The sequence below is a fragment of the Arachis hypogaea genome, chromosome 20 (assembly GCF_003086295.3).
Source record: "Arachis hypogaea cultivar Tifrunner chromosome 20, arahy.Tifrunner.gnm2.J5K5, whole genome shotgun sequence".
Taxonomy (NCBI): Eukaryota; Viridiplantae; Streptophyta; class Magnoliopsida; order Fabales; family Fabaceae; genus Arachis; species Arachis hypogaea.
In genome coordinates this window covers 819,886-836,726 of record NC_092055.1, presented here as the reverse complement: position 1 = coordinate 836,726, position 16,841 = coordinate 819,886, and the positions used below count along the sequence as shown (strand labels likewise).

The 16,841-nt window shown below is 30.2% G+C and overlaps 2 protein-coding genes across 3 annotated transcripts; one reads left to right on the top strand and one right to left on the bottom strand.

Annotated features, from left to right (window-relative positions):
• The first annotated feature begins 516 nt into the window (after positions 1-516).
• Positions 517-5,072, top strand: LOC112783424 (serine acetyltransferase 4-like). Its single transcript, XM_072230040.1, has 9 exons — positions 517-741; positions 1,618-1,815; positions 2,305-2,364; positions 2,996-3,091; positions 3,198-3,222; positions 3,423-3,517; positions 3,791-3,957; positions 4,482-4,555; positions 5,050-5,072. Exons 1-9 carry the CDS (start codon positions 517-519, stop codon positions 5,070-5,072), a joined length of 963 nt encoding a protein of 320 aa, XP_072086141.1.
• A 611-nt stretch (positions 5,073-5,683) lies between these two features.
• On the bottom strand, positions 5,684-9,205 carry LOC112784799 (G2/mitotic-specific cyclin-2). 2 transcript variants are annotated; one of them, XM_025828125.3, is made up of 11 exons: positions 8,864-9,205; positions 8,585-8,720; positions 8,316-8,372; positions 8,075-8,123; positions 7,845-7,970; positions 7,627-7,755; positions 6,944-7,033; positions 6,608-6,829; positions 6,415-6,513; positions 6,140-6,318; positions 5,684-6,059 (listed from the first exon to the last, which is right to left on the bottom strand). In XM_025828125.3, exons 1-11 carry the CDS (start codon positions 8,916-8,918, stop codon positions 5,915-5,917), a joined length of 1,287 nt encoding a protein of 428 aa, XP_025683910.1. In that variant the 5' UTR covers positions 8,919-9,205; the 3' UTR covers positions 5,684-5,914. The 2 variants fall into 2 exon arrangements, with proteins under 2 accessions (XP_025683910.1, XP_025683911.1); XM_025828126.3 differs by having other exon boundaries at positions 8,585-8,717; positions 8,864-9,137.
• Between the last annotated feature and the right edge of the window lie 7,636 nt (positions 9,206-16,841).

Below are 16,841 nucleotides of genomic sequence, written 5' to 3'. Positions count from 1 at the left end.
TATTTTATTATTTATTCAATTTTGTATTTTTTAAAATTAGTTGCTAATAAATTGTTTATCCAAGCGATTAATAAATTTTAATTTCAATCCACTTTCAGTATAACATAATTTGTTACGTTAATAAAAAATATTGTATATTAACGAAAACTTATGTATTAACTTGGTTTAGATCTAAATGCTTCTTTCTACTTATTGCACCGTTAAATAATGTATATAAAGAAAGAGAAACTTTGGCTGCATTGGAACTTAATTTGGAACCTAATAAAAATCACCACCTCATTGCTGACATTGTTGCTCATATATAGCTATGGATTATAATCTGATTTCTTTTCTAGCTTAGTTAGAGTTGCCTTCAAATTTGGAACCTAAATTAGTTATTTTTACTTGTTATAACAATTTAAGTACTTATATATAGAACTTCTTCTAACAGATAAAACCACACTAGATATATATATAAGTACTTCAAACTCCTTAACTCTATTTCTCTTGTAACAAGTTAAATGAACCAACACAAAAATGAGGCCTCAGCATGTTGAAGATGGTGATCATGAACACCATAGTAATGATAATAAGAACAACAACTCTTCATTTTCAACAAGTGCTTATCACATGGAGAGGGTTTTCCCTGTTTATGCCATGGGAATTCCAAACCCATTACACTCTTCTGCCTTTCATAATAACCATTTGGATATTTCTCTTCACACCATTTGGGATCATATAAGAGAAGAAGCCAGGTTTGAGGTACCCCCATCAAACTTCATCATTTCTTCTTGTGTCTTTTTTTTTTCCCTTTTCTTCCTTTTTTTTTTTGGCCTGGATACTTTATAACATCTCACAAATTTATGTAGGGGATGCTATCGTAAAGACGTAAAAAAACGTCTTTTTTTTTAAGATATTTTTTAATAATTAAAATTTAACACATATAATCACTTAAATTATGTTATTTTTATCAAAATTAGGTCGGACAAATTAATTTGACGGAAAGATAGTGAATCAAATTTTGAATTTGTCTAAATTAATATTATTTTTATAAAAAATGACTACAATATTCCTATTTTAAAGTTTTTAAAATATATATAATAGGAATATTTTAGTTATGTTTTATAATAGGGATATTGTAATAATTTTTATAAAAAATATTAATTTATATCGATTTAAAATTTAATTTATTAATTTTTTTTACTAAACTAATTTGTCCAGTCTCATTTTAATAAAAATAATATAATTTAATTGATTATATGTGTTAAATTTTAATTTGTAAAAAATATCTTTAAAAAAAACGTTTTTAACATCTTTATCTAAGTGGCTCCATTTATGCATTACACTCAAAATCTTATTATTAATTTGTAAATTTTGACACCGACGTACCTCAAAAAACATGGGAATAAAAGTTAGAATAAATATAAAAAAATTTAAATGATATGGTATATTTTGTATAGAATAATGCTAATGCATTTTGAAAATAATAATAATAATAAATATATAATTAACATTTCTTTAAAATTGTGCCATGTTATATATCATTGTAGTATACAATTACTCGTTAGGAAATTTTAATTAACATACTTTATATTCCTTACATTAGATTTATTTATAGTAATTAAATTGTATGTGCAGGCAGAAAGGGAACCAATTTTGAGTAGCTTCTTGTATGCAAGTATTTTGTCACATGATTGCTTAGAGCAAGCACTAGCATTTGTTCTTGCAAATCGTCTCCAAAATCCTACTCTTTTGGCAACTCACTTAATGGATATCTTTTGCAATCTCATAATGCATGATGAATCTATCCAAAGATCTATTCGTTTGGATCTCAAGGTATGCATGCATAGGGACAACATACATATATTTTAATGGTAATGCTATTTATTAATTGTTGATGAAATTAATAAATATTAAATAAGACAAGTTTTGAATATTTTTGGTTAATTTTTTTATTACTAAATTTGTCTAATATTTTAATTTCATATAATTTAAATGATTCTGAAAATCAGGTCGAACCGATTGATCTAACTGGGTTAATTGAGAATTAATCACTTAATATGTTCTATTTAGACTAAAAAATTGGTTTCAAAAAATAGTTAAAAACTCAATAAATTAGTCAAAAATCAGTGAATCATAGCTAAAAAATTATTTTTTTTGAAAAATATATATTATATATAAAAATATATTACTTTATTTTATTCGGTTAAACTTTAGTTGAATTCTTAAACATTTGAACCCTTATTTTGTTAATTCAATAATTGATTCGATTTTGAACTTGATAATTTCATTTGTTATGTTTACATTTTCTTCCCTTATAAGCAGGCATTTAAAGACAGAGATCCTTCTTGTTTGTCATATTGCTCTACACTTTTGAATACAAAGGTAAATTTTTTTTTGAAAAAATTATTATAAAAGACCGTTAAGAAGATTTAATTATTAAAAAAAAGTTTTAATATTAAAATTATTAAGAATGACCAAACTTTTTTATAATATTTAAGAAGAAGAACAAAATTTTTTTATAAAGAGATAAATATATCTTTAATTATTTTTTATTTATTTTTTATAATTTTTATATTTCTAAAATTTTAGTAATTTTTATTTTTTCTAAAATTTTAGTAATTTTTATTATTTATTTATTTACTTTTTTTATCTTTTGTTTTTTTTTCTCGTTGGGTAAAGATCACAAAAATAAAAAAATAAATAAAAATAAATAATTAATTAATAAAAATTATTAAAATTTTAAGAGAAATAAAATTTATCAATATAAAGATTATAAAAAATATATAAAAAATAATTAAAAATATATTTATCTTCTTATAAAAAAATTAGTTTTTTTTCTTAAATATTATAAAAAAAATTTGGTCTTTCTTAATAATTTTAGTATTAAAGATCCTTTTTAATAATTAAATCTTCCTAACGGTCTTTTAGAATAATTTTTCCTTTTTTTTTTTCCATCAAATATTCTATCATTTTGTGCTACTTCCCTCAACCTTTCTCCTTTGATTCATGGCAGGGTTACCATTCTTTGCAAGTGTACCGTGTAGCGCACGCTTTGTGGGGCGAGGGTCGAAAGGTATTGGCTTTAGCTTTGCAAAGTAGAGTTAGTGAGGTACTTTACTTAAACTTGTTCATAACATAGATTAGATTCTACAATGGTGGTTTCATTTAATGTTTGTTATGCTTGTTATTCAACCACTTAATTTTCTCTGTTGTAGGTTTTCGGCATTGATATACATCCCGGTACGAAGGTTCTCGTAATAGTTAATGTCGAGTGAAAAATTCCGTGACTTCGTCATGTGCCGAATTTCACCGATTTAATGGTGAAAGTCAATGCATGACAAAGTTTCGTGAAATTTTCACGCGACAGAAACGCTATCATATCTCGAATAGTCTAATGACATGTGGTTAACTTTATTGTTGTATGATTTTATTTAATATAGCTGCAAAAATAGGAGATGAAATTCTATTAGATCATGGAACACGTGTGGTTATTGGTGAAACTGCCATTGTTGGAAACAGAGTCTCATTGATGCAAGTGAGTAATGTTTCCTTTATTTAGTTTCTTACAATATGTTCAATTAAATACAAAAATCTAACAAAAATAGCAAAGATTACAGAAATATTAATAATAAAAAAAATTAACCAAAAACCGTCAGAATTTGTCTTATTTAATCTTTATCAGTTGTTGCAAATTTTGACCATTTTTTTTTTGTCTCCTTAGCATTATGACAAAGATTATTATTGGTTTACTATTTTGCGAACATATTGAATTAATTATGATAATATCATGGTATGTTTGATTTTGGAGGGTGTGACTTTAGGAGAAACAGGGAAAGAAGGGGGTGATAGGCATCCCAAAGTAGCAGAAGGTGTTCTAGTTGGGGCAAGTGCAATCATACTTGGTAACATAAGAATTGGTGAAGGTGTTAAGATTGTTGCTGGTTCTCTTGTCTTGAAAGATGTTCCTCCCCATAGGTAAAATATGCTTCATTAACTTGATCTTGTTTTCACATGAAAATTGAACACTAATTAGGACATATTAGAAGTTCAAACGTTGACTTTGGCGCATCTCATTGAATTTTTTTATTGATGTTCTAGTAGTATTTGATTCTAAAAATATGCTGTCTGTGTCTCTATTTAGAATTACAGAAATTATTTTAAACACTTTTTATTAAGTAAAGAGTATTGTATATTTTGTTAATTAAATAAATTTTAACGCTCTATTTATTATATTTTATATCATTTACTCGGATTTAAAATTTAAGGTTTAAAATTTAGGGTTTAAAATTTAAGTTTTAGAGTTCAAAGAGCAACGCACTCTTTATTTTTTTTTCGAAACGCATTAACATTGGCCTAAATAAAACCATATATACATCTCCAGCTTAGTTTAGTATTTTAAAAATCTTAAAAAATCTCCAATACATGTTTCTTGTGTCACTCTATGCTAGTAATATAGAAATTATCTTTAAATTTGTGATTTTTCTTTGGATTTGGTAAAGCATTGTGGCAGGTGTACCAGCACATGTTATTGGATGCTTAAATGAGCATGATCCATCTTTAACCATGAACCCAGGTAAGCAACCCTTTCATATTAGTATTTGATTTTAAGATTGTACATAACACATCAGTTTGATGTCACTTTGCAGATGCTACAAAAGAATTTTGACAACTCTTTTAATAAGAATTAGAGAAAAGGACAAATAGGTCCAGACCTTTTGTCCCGCGGACATTTTTGTTCCTGACCATTGAAAAATATTTTTAAGTCCCTGACCTTCACAAAACTTGGACGGATCAGTCCCTTCGTCCAAATATTTCCGTCAGGGACTGATCCGTCCAAATGTCTCCGTTAGGGACTGATCCGTCCAAGTTTTGTGAAAGTCAGAGATTTAAAAGTATTTTTCAATGGTTAAGGACGAAAATGTCCGCGGGACAAAAGGTCACGGACCTATTTGTCTTTTTCTCAAATAAATTATTTTTCATTATATTTGTAATAGATAATTATATTAGTTTTGCTGAAATTTTATAAAATATTTCTTATTTCTTCAATTTTTTGTTTTGTTTTTGTAGGTATAATAAAGCAAAAAGTATAAGAGGCATAAAAGCATATATGTGGGACAAATGTCTCCATTAAAAATTAGGAAATTACTTAATAGTATATAATTATATATTGGTATTATTTATTTACTCCCGTTAAATTATTAAATTTGTCCCATTATAGTAGATGAATATATAAGAACATAAGTTATAGAGAGATTAGTATATTTATATGAGTTTGAGAGAGTTATTTAATCTTGAGAAAGACTAGAATTGATTCACAACAAATAAATCTGTAGCAATAGGTGACCGTTGAACTTAATGTCATGTTTCAAAAGCTTAGTAGCTAAAGTCCAAAAAAAACGTTCAAAAGTAAAAGTGAAGCTATGAGCTACAATTTTGAAAATTTTTACCTGGAAAGTTGCAATAATATTCCACCTTTGTATTGGAAAAATGTCAACCAAGAATATTGAAAAAAAAATAATAGAAAAGTTCACAAAAACATTGCTAGAATATCCAACTTTAGTGATTTCTTTGCTCAATATGTACCATAAATGGTTGTTTTAAAAGTTCTATGATCTGATGCTAATGATGCATCTTGAATTAGTTGAAAAAAAATTTGAGCAAGAACTCAATCATTCAGATCATACAAGAAAAAAATCAAATGAGAGGCATAAGCAAAAGGAGAATAAAATTGTATCTGTACCATCCATTCCCATTATTTATTCAATGGAGAACTACTAGGGAAAATATAGATTTAAAATGTACTAAATTATGTTCACCTAAGAACATAAGAACAAGAAAAAATAAATGATGAAAAACAAGGTAACTTCTCATCAGAATCCAAGAAATAAATTTCAATTCACCAGCCACCAATGTTTCTATACACATGGTCCTGCTAGAATTGGTTCTCCAGAAGAAAACATGCCGGTTCGCATTTTGCAGTATAGCTGTAGTTAGATGAACTGTACTTCCTACGCACACCAGTGAGTTTCGCAGTCGCGGCCTTCTGGTGTAAGCCAACCATCATCCGAGAGCACTCGCTGAAATTCGCCAACATATTATTAGTATTAGTGTAGTGTCTCAAAATAGTTGATAATTCTAAGATAAGAAGTTTTCTTACAATATCTGATCTTCTGAGTAGTTTGTGTGCCATTCACATGTCTTGTTCCATTGTTTGAAGCCACTGACAGTGCATTGAGCCGTGTAGACTGCGGCCGCAGCTAGCAAAGATGCCGGGAACTTCAGCATATCATATTCCACAAGAGAGAGCTCTATCAAGAAGAAAGCCAGCAGCTCAAGCTGTTCCAAGGTAGAAAAACTAAAAGGGTAAGTGTGGAGTTCTTGCGAATTTGTGATTGCGAAAAAGTATATAAATTAACAGAGACTAGTACCGACTTTTTTGTCGGCTTGAGCTGCCTTCAGGAATCTTCTCATAAAAACATATGCAGTTGGCACAGAAATGTTGAACTGCAATGTGTTGAGCATCAACTTCTCCTGCAATGTTTGAAAAGAAAATCTCAGCCAAAATGGCAAAACTGATGCCATTTTGCAAATGCGAAAAGATTAATGATATGTTTGTTATATTTACCATGTCCAGAACATCCTTCCTTGTGTAAGCTTTATCCGAAATAAGGATTAAATCGCCAACCACCGGCACAGAAACTTCCTCATACTTGCAAGCCAAAAGCATGGCAACCAAACCAACCAGCTGAAGCTTCTTTCTTATCACAGTTTGTTTGGCCAAGAATCTGTCTATGAGATTAATTGTAAGAAACAATGTCTCTTGCATGAGGTTGAATTTATCATGCACCTGAAAAGAAGCTCAAAACAAGAATATCAATATTCGAGCACTAGTTTGAGTCACGAAGCCAAACTATTACCGTTTTTGGCATAGTGGTTTTAGTAGAAACATTTTAATACATACCTCAATGAGCCAGTCAACAAGTATAGCCCTCATTCTTTCATTAATGTCAAATTGTTGCGCCATATAATCCGGCGAGACACAGTTCAAACTCTGCATGAAACTAATGATGTTAGTCATCAAAATGGTAATGAGATCTAATATATGCTTTTTCAATACAATGAATCCATCATTTAGACTATGCTATGATTTTCCAAACAACCTCAAAATTTTGATTTAGCAAACTTTACTTATATCTTTCTGTCATTGATTGCAGATTTGCAAGTTATGAAAGCAAACAGAACAAGAGTCTCAACAACAAATGGAAATTGGAAAAAAACTCAATGATGTAATCAAGAAATTTAAACACCGTTAAGTGATCAAGTTGACACACAAAAGCATGCCGCACATTCGGATGAGCTGAATTAACTCCATTTTCAAGTTTAATAAAATGATTGCAAGATATAGGAGATCAAGGTTATTATTATAATGAATAAACTATAACTTGAAAATGAATAAACTTTAACTATTCAAATCTAACAACTTCACAATAGATCACATGAATTATTTATTTAGAATCAAACCAAAAGGAATTGATTATGCAAAAACACACAATATATGCCAAGCTCAAACACACAAGTCTAAGGCTTTAAATGCAAAAATCCTTAAGTGTTTTTAACTGTCCTAAAAGGTGGATTTCGGTATACCTCAAATTTCCTGTAGTGTGCATGAAGATCTTCGATGTATTCCACCACCGCAAGATGATCATCCACATCGCTGCTATCGATGTTTATAATAGAGTCCTCCTCAACTATATCCTCCATCTCAATTTCCTCCTACAGCAGGTTTGGTCACAAATTCAAAATAAGAAATACTTCAGGGATAATATGAAAGTGAAACTAAAACAACAGACTTATAGTACCACCTGCACTAGTTTTGGTTTCTCCAAGGACATGGGCACTGGTTGATCTGCTGTTAACTTTTGTTCCTCATCAATGAGGATTAGGTCTTCAAATCTGGTCGAATTCGAGGGGTTCGACTTGGTAGGATCCTGTTCAAATTGAGCAACCACCATATAAACATTAGCATAATAACAATAGTCAATGACATTGCAACAATTTCAGCATCAAAGAAATTGAAACAAAGAAAGGGTACCTCAGCACAAGATTGTTGCTGCTGGGAAGCAATTTGAGCAGCAAACCTTCTAAAATAAATTAATTAATATAAACAAACATTAGTTTTTCACTAATCCTTCATTTGGTCACCTAGTAATTTATGAACAACATTGAAAGAAAGCTGAAAAAACATATTATCATAGTTTGAATAAACATATATTCAGCACTAAGAAACAACAAAGAGCCATGTCACAACATCAAATTTTGAAAACAATTGAAACCTTGTGATGGGACGATGCACTGGATCTGCCTGCTTCTTTTCACACATTTCTTGTTTTCTGGTTCCACACAAAAACATAACCACCAAACACAATTAACCTTAAAGAAACCAAAAAGGATAAGGGTCTATGATGAATCAACATGAATTACCCAGACAATTAGACAAATGCATTAACCTTAAACAAACCAAAACAACAAAATAATCTAAACAAAAAATTCACAAGAAAAGAAGGATCTATGATGAATCAACATAAGATAAGAGGAATTATACCCAGGCAAAGGTCTCTTGTTAACAACACAAGGGTAAGATCGACCTTGCACTAGATTCTGATTGATCACACTCAATGCTCTTCTGTTCTGTCCAAACTTTCTTGTACCAACATTCTGATTCTGATTATTCATCCCTGCTGAAATTCCAAAACCCCCAAAAGGGAAAAAAAAATATTAACACCACAGTTAAATCTTTCAGCTTAGAATCCAAATTGAGCCCGAAAAATCTGAACTTTATTCGTTCCCAGAAAAAAAAAAAAGAATTAAAAAAGGTTTGTACCTTGAAGAATTCTGGGCAAGGTTGAATTAGAATTGTTTTCATCAGAACCACCCATGATCGTTTTCACCTTAAAGTTTGTTAATTTGAACCAAAAAACAAAAATTAACAACAACCCCAAGAACAACAATCGCTCAAGAATCTTTCCCCAAGAACCCAGAAGAAACCCCCAAAAAAAAATTTCTAGTAAAACAAGATCATTGAATAAGAAGGAAGATTCAGAGAGAGAGAGAGAGAGGAAGAGAGAGAATCAAAGGGCGCTGACACACACACACACACTCTCTATCGACTGAACCACAACGGGTATTTGTCCCTGTTGAGACACACAACAATAAGAAACAATGTGTTTTTTTTTTTTTCCCTTTGAAATGAGAAAAAAAAAAAGGGTTAACGGCTAGTGCTTTACGACCGTTGGATCATGTTTTACTTTTGACATTACCGTTTGATCCTTGAGGTTTGCAAAAAAGGGCTTTCTTTAATTTGGAGTTTTTATTTTTTGGTCCTAACAACGGTAATGTTTTGTTGTTATAGTTAACACGTGATGACAGTGCAAGAAGGGAGGGGGGAGTATCTATTTTTTTTTATTTTTTAAATTAAAATTGTTAATTAATTTATTAATTTATTGGGGGGATTTATTTTATTTTTTGTTTTGGAATTGTTATGAATGTTTTCTAATTATTGGGTCAGAGAATTGGATATTTTTTTCCAAATTGGGATCATGGAATTAATTTTTTCAGATTTTGGATTATTTGTTGGCTTATAAGAATACTTAGACCATTTCATTTTTTTTAATTTGGCAATTAAAGTGTTTTTTGTTTAAAAAAAGTTGAAAATTCACGACTTATTTTTATGTGAAGTTGATAATTAAAAATTAGATAAAATATACTTTTTGTTTTTGAAGTTTGATAAAAGTTTTAAAAATATTTCTAAATTTTATTTTGTTTTAATTTTGTCCTAGAAGTTTTCGACTTGTATCAAATATACCCCGACTAATTTTCCAAAGAATTTAAGACCAATTCAACAACAATTTCATAAGAACAATCCCCCAAAACAAACAAATCAAGCATAATTTTCATGCATTATTGTTAGATTGGTCTTAAACATTTTGAAAATTTAGCCATCGAGGGTATATTTGATACAAATCGAAAGCTTTTTGGACAAAATTGAAACAAAATAAAACTTAGGAATATTTTTGAAACTTTTGTGAAACTTCAATAACAAAAAGTATACTTTACCCTTAAAATTAATAGATAATTTGACATATTTAACTAAATTATCATCTAATAGTTTTTAACTATTAACTTTATATAAAAACAAAGCAACTATATATAAATTTTTACCATTAAATAAAGGCTGCAATTTTTTTTGTTGTTTCACACAGTATTTCTTAGTATAACAGAAAAATGACTAATTTGTCATGTATCGAAATTTCATTTAAAAATTTGTTATTAGTCAATAAATTAATATATATACAAAACAAAATTTGAATCCCAAACACTTACTTAAACGAATTAATAAATTATCTACTAAACCAACTCAATTTTTCTTTCCATTATTCTACATAGCATAAAATGAGCTCCTATATACGTTCTAACGCACTTTTATTTAGAGTAAAGTATCGTTTATGTTCCTAACGTTTGGGATAAGTCCTATTTGTGTTCCTAACGTTTAAATCGTTCTATTTGTATCCTTAACGTTTATAAAAGTGATTCAATGTTATCTTACTATCAATTACACTAACAAATCAGATTATATTTTTCAATTATTCTCATTTGGATGTATTCATTCTCAATTAAGTTTCACTTGAATGTGTTCGATTTTAATATTATACCCATTATTTGTGTTTAGATTCAATTATGTCCCTAGAAAAGTGAATTATGTAAATGTTGTAGGAATTAGTTTCAACATTTGATGAGCTATTTTTCGGAGTAGATCGTCGATTCTATCCAGACATTTGTATTCTAACTTCAAGAAGAGATTTTTAAAACTCAAACTAAAGTGCTCATATTGTGTAATTGACGGCAGGATAATATTGAATCACTTTTACAAACGTTAGGGATATAAATAGGACGATTTAAACGTTAGGGACACAAATAGGATTTACCCCAAACATTGGGGACAAAAACGATACTTTACTCTTTTCTTTATTATATTTTTCTCCTTAAACTTGTTTATTTAATTTAATTTAATTTAGTTTTTTTCTCTTTCAAATATCGATTAAAAAAATCAGTCTAAATAATATTTATATTATCATTCATTTAATTAAATATTTATATATGAAAATATTAACATTAAACAATTGGCTCAAATATTTTTGTTGATGAGACAATATATGATTCAACTTTTATATAAGTTGTTATATTATAAGTGCATTCAAATATTAATAGTTATTTGTTAACTATTTTTCCGCCAAAATGCTCATTTGATTTTCAAAGAATGTATATATTATATGTAAATAAAAGATCAAGGCATTTATTTATTTAGGAAAAATATACTTAAATAATCCAAAAGAAATGTCTGCCATTAAAACGTGGGGTTATTTGGTTGAATCATCAATGCTATAATCCATGGAAGAGAAAATAAATTAGATTCTAGCTACCAAGCTCATTTATTATACGTGTTGACAAATTTAATTTTTGATAATACCATTAATATAGATGGTGAAATATAATAGTATATTAAGTTATTTATTTAATGAGCTAACTAAAATAATATATTTAGCTTATTTAAAAGATAATCTTCAATTTGTTTTTTTTTTTTTAGTTTTAAATGTGTTTCAATTTTATTTTTGAGTTTTATAACTCTAAATTAAGTTGGTTCTTTTTATCACTAATTTAGTTAATATAATATTTATATTGCAATTAACTATCAATGTGACACCTTAATGACTAGCTAATATTATTGTATTATTGGAGTAATTGTGTTCAATTTGATGTCTCAATACACTAAATTGAGTCATTTAAATTTGCAAAATTTAATCCACTGAAAGATCAAATTAAATTTCTTGAGACCAAATTAATCCCACACTTTTAGTACAATTTCAACTAGTCATACAAAAATTAGAGCAGTACAAAATGGTAATTAATGTGCGACACAAATAAGTAATCTACTAATTAGTGACTCGTTCTGCCATTTAGGTTTTGAAAAATAAGTTGAAGAGTGACACACTGACACTCGATATTGTGAAAAAATAGTAAAGTTAATTTTAGAAAATATATAAATAAATAATAACTAAATAAAATGAAAGGTAATAAACAATTTTAGTTTATAACCTTAGAATTTTAATGGTTGAAAAAGAGAAAAATTATATACCTTTAATTAACGGATGATTCATATTGACGAAACTCACCTATAAATTGAGTTTTTCTTTAATTCATTTCAATCAAGTCATCCAGATAGAATAATATAATATTTCTTTGAGTAGTTTTCTTCTATATATATAGAGAAGTGTGTTCTCCTTTTGTCAAGAGAGAGTGTTATTGTAGTTTCCTTGTGATAGAGAGAAGTTGTAATTCTCAAAGAAAGTTATTCAATTGTTTCCATATTTTATATAAATTTCTAATTTTTCATCTTTATATTTTGCTGTGTCATTTGTCTGGTACCTAACAGTGGTATCAGAGCCTAAGGTTGCTGATTAATTTTTTTTTCTGCTGCGAGTTACCGTCTAAAAAAAAAAGGCAGCAAAGTATGAAATTCCAAAATTCAGTGGGAGTAATTTTTCCATATGGAAATTGAAAATAAAAGCCATTATGAGAAAAGACAATTGCGTGACAGCAATTGAAAGTAGACCCACTGGAATTACAGATGAAAAATGGAAGGAGATGGACAACAATGCTGTTGCAAACTTACACTTGGCACTAGCTGATTCAGTTTTATCAAGTGTAGCAGAGAAAAAGACAGCAAAGGAAATTTGGAATGCTCTCACCAAATTATATGAAGTCAAGTCACTTCACAACAAGATATTCTTGAAGAGAAGACTTTATACTCTTCGAATGAGTGAATCCACATCGGCAACGGATCACATCAACAATCTAAATACGCTATTTTTCCAACTCTCATTGTTGGAATATACCATAGCGAAAAACGAACGTGCAGAGCTCTTACTTCAAAGTCTACCAGATTCATATGATCAGCTTATCATTAACTTAACTAATAATGTTTTGACTGATTATCTTTCTTTTGATGACATGGCTGCTGCGGTTCTTGAAGAAGAATCTAGGCGCAAGAATAAGGAAAATAGATTAGAAAGCTCAAAACAAGCAGAGGCTTTGTTGATGACAAGAGGGAAATCAATGGAGCGTGGTTTCAGTGGGAGTCAAAGTAGACCAAAGTCACAAAGTAAGAAGCAGGTCAAATGCTACAATTATGGAAAGAGAGGGCACTTCAAGAAAGATTGTTGGAATAAGAAGAGTATAGAGAAGATTCCAAAAGGATCAAGTTCTCAAGGATGTGTTACGAGCACCTCTGATGATAGAGAAATCCTGTATGGCGAAGCAACAATTGGTTCTAAAGGTAGCAAACAGCTCACTGATGTTTGGATTGTTGATTCAGGAGCAACATGGCACATGACTCCTCATCGTGATTGGTTTTATACATATGAACCTGTCTCGAAAGGATCGGTGTTTATGGGAAACGATCATGCCTTAGAAATAAAAATGTTTGATGGTTCTATTCGTTCACTTCAAGGGGTAAGACACGTAAAAGGCTTGAAGAAGAATTTGTTGTCGATTGGAAAATTGGATGAACTTGGCTGCAAGACCCATATTGAAGGTGGGATCTTGAAAGTTGTTAAAGGAGCTCTTGTGGTAATAAAATCAGAAAAGATTGCAGCAAATCTATACATGCTTGTGGGAGATACTTTGCAAGAGGCAGAGGCATCAGTTGCTTCAACAAGCCAAGAAGAAATGACGATGATATGGCATTGCAAACTAGGCCACATGTCAGAACGAGGCTTGAATATTCTTGTAGAACGTAATCTCATTCCCGGGTTCAAATCGGTAAACTTACCATTTTGTAAGCACTGCGTTACAAGCAAACAACATAGATTGACGTTTGGTAGATCAACTGCTCGGAGTAAGCACATATTGGAGTTGATTCATTCTGATGTGTGGGAATCGCCGGAGATGTCCCTAGGAGGAGCAAAATATCTTGTAATCATTTATTGATGATTACTCTAGGAGGCTATAGGTGTACCCGATCAAGAATAAGTCAGACGTGTTTGCGATGTTCAAAGAGTTCAAAGCAAAGTTAGAACTTGAATCTGGAAAGAAGATCAAGTGCTTAAAGACAGATAATGGAGGAGAATATGTCGATGGTGATTTTCTAACATTTTGTAAGCAAGCAGGTATTCAACGGCAATTCACAGTTGCATATACGCCTCAGCAAAATGGTGTAGCATAGCGAATGAATAGGACTCTCCTAGAAAGAGCACGAGCTATGTTACAAACTGCAGGTTTAGCTAAGTCTTTTTGGGCAGAAGCTGTTAAAACCGCCTGTTATGTGATAAATCGGTCACCATCAACTGCAATTGGATTGAAGACACCAATGGAGATGTGGCAAGGTAAGCCACCTAATTATTCTTCTTTACATATATTTGGTTGTCCTGTGTACGTAATGTACAATTCCCAAGAAAGAACAAAGCTGGACCCAAAGTCTAAAAAATATATATTCTCGGGTTATGCTGACGGAGTTAAGGGGTATCACTTGTGGGATCCCACTGCCCGCAAGGTAGTTGTCAGTAGATATGTGATATTTGCAGAAGATGAATTGCAAAAGGAACAAGAAAATGACAGCATTGTTAAAGAGATAACCACTGTTCAAATAGATGAAAAATGCAAAGAAGGTGTTGACTTCAATGAAATATTTTCTCCAGTGGTGAGACTAACTACTATTAGAGTAGTTTTGGCTATGTGTGCTACATTTGATTTACATCTAGAGCAATTAGATGTAAAGACTGCTTTTCTTCATGGAGAACTTGAAGAAGAGATATATATGCTCCAACCAGAAGGTTTTGAAGAACAAGGAAAAGAAAACTTGGTTTGCAGGTTAACTAAATCTCTGTACGGTCTAAAGCAGGCGCCAAGGTGTTGGTACAAGAGATTTGATTCTTTCATTATTAGCCTTGGATACAACAGACTTAGTTCAGATCATTGTACTTATTACAAGAGGTTTGGTGATAATGATTTCATCATTCTGCTGTTGTATGTGGATGACATATTGGTGGTAGGTCCCAACAAAGATCAAATCCAAGAATTGAAGGCACGGTTGGCTAGGGAGTTTGATATGAAAGACTTGGGACCAGCAAACAAGATTTTAGGGATACAAATTCACCGAGACAAAAAAGATAAGAAGATTTGGCTATCGCAAAAGAATTATTTGAAGAAAATCTTGCAACGCTTCAATATGCAAGAATGTAAGCCAATTTCAACCCCACTTCCTATGAATTTCAAATTATCCTCAAGTATGTACCTTAGTAGTGAAGCAGAGAGGATGGAAATGTCTCGAATACCGTATGCATCAGCGGTGGGAAGCCTTATGTATGCCATGATCTGTACAAGGCCAGATATTGCTCAAGCAGTTGCGGTGGTAAGTCGATTTATGGCAGATCTGGGTAAAGAGCATTGGAATGTTGTTAAGAGGATCTTGAGATACATCAAAGGGACCTCGAATGTTGCATTATGTTTTGGAGGATCGGAATTCATTGTCAATGGATATGTCGACTCAGATTTTGCAGGTGATCTTGATAAACGAAAATCTACTACAGGATATGTGTTCATGCTTGCAGGAGGAGCTGTGAGCTGGCTATCTAAATTACAAACTATTGTAGCTTTATCTACTACAGAATCTGAATATATGGCAGCTACACAAGCATGCAAGGAAGCTATTTGGATCCAAAGGTTGATAGAAGAACTCGGGCACAAACAACAGAAGATTTCTGTGTATTGTGACAGTCAGAGTACCTTGCACATTGCAAGGAATTCTGCCTTTCATTCAAGAACAAAACACATTGGAGTACAATATCACTTTATTCGAGAAGTAGTAGAAGAAGGAAGTGTTGATATGCAGAAGATTCACACGAAAGATAACCTAACAGATGCCATGACAAAACCAATCAACACGAAAAAGTTTGAATGGTGTAGATCCTCATACGACCTATGGAATACATGAGTAACATGAATTTTAAAAATTTATCAAAATTAGCTTTAAGTGGGAGATTGTGAAAAAATAGTAAAGCTAATTTTAGAAAATATATAAATAAATAATAACTAAATAAAATGAAAGGTAATAAACAATCTTAATTTATAACCTTAGAATTTTAATGGTTGAAAAAGAGAAGAATTATATACCTCTAATTAACGGATGGTTCATATTGAAGAGACTCACATATAAATTGAGTTTTTATTTAATTCATTTTAATCAAGTCATCCAGATAGAATAACATAATATTTCTTTGAGTAGTTTTCTTCTATATATAGAGAGAGAAGTGTGTTCTCCTTTTGTCAAGAGAGAGTGTTATTGTAGTCTCCTTGTGATAGAGAGAAGTTGTAATTCTCAAAGAAAGTTATTCAATTATTTCCATATTTTATACAAATTTCTAATTTTTTATCTCTATATTTTGCTGTGTCATTTGTCTGGTACCTAATAGATATTAGATTTTAACAATTTTGGTATTGAATAAATTAGCCTATAACAAAAAAAAAAACACAAAATGATTTTTGCTAATTTAGAATATTAGATAATATAATCCCTAATAAAAAAAACAAATTAATCTTTAACTTTTTTAAAAAAGAGACAAGTTAGTCTTTAATTTTCTAAAAAATAATATGGTCGATGATTAAAATTTCTAGAATTCATAAGAAACTAATTTGTTCACATTTATTTTATTAACAACTAATTTATTTAATAGTCTATAATATCATAAATCGATTTATGAATTTTTAAACACTAATAATTATTTATCTAATATAAAAATCATTAAAAA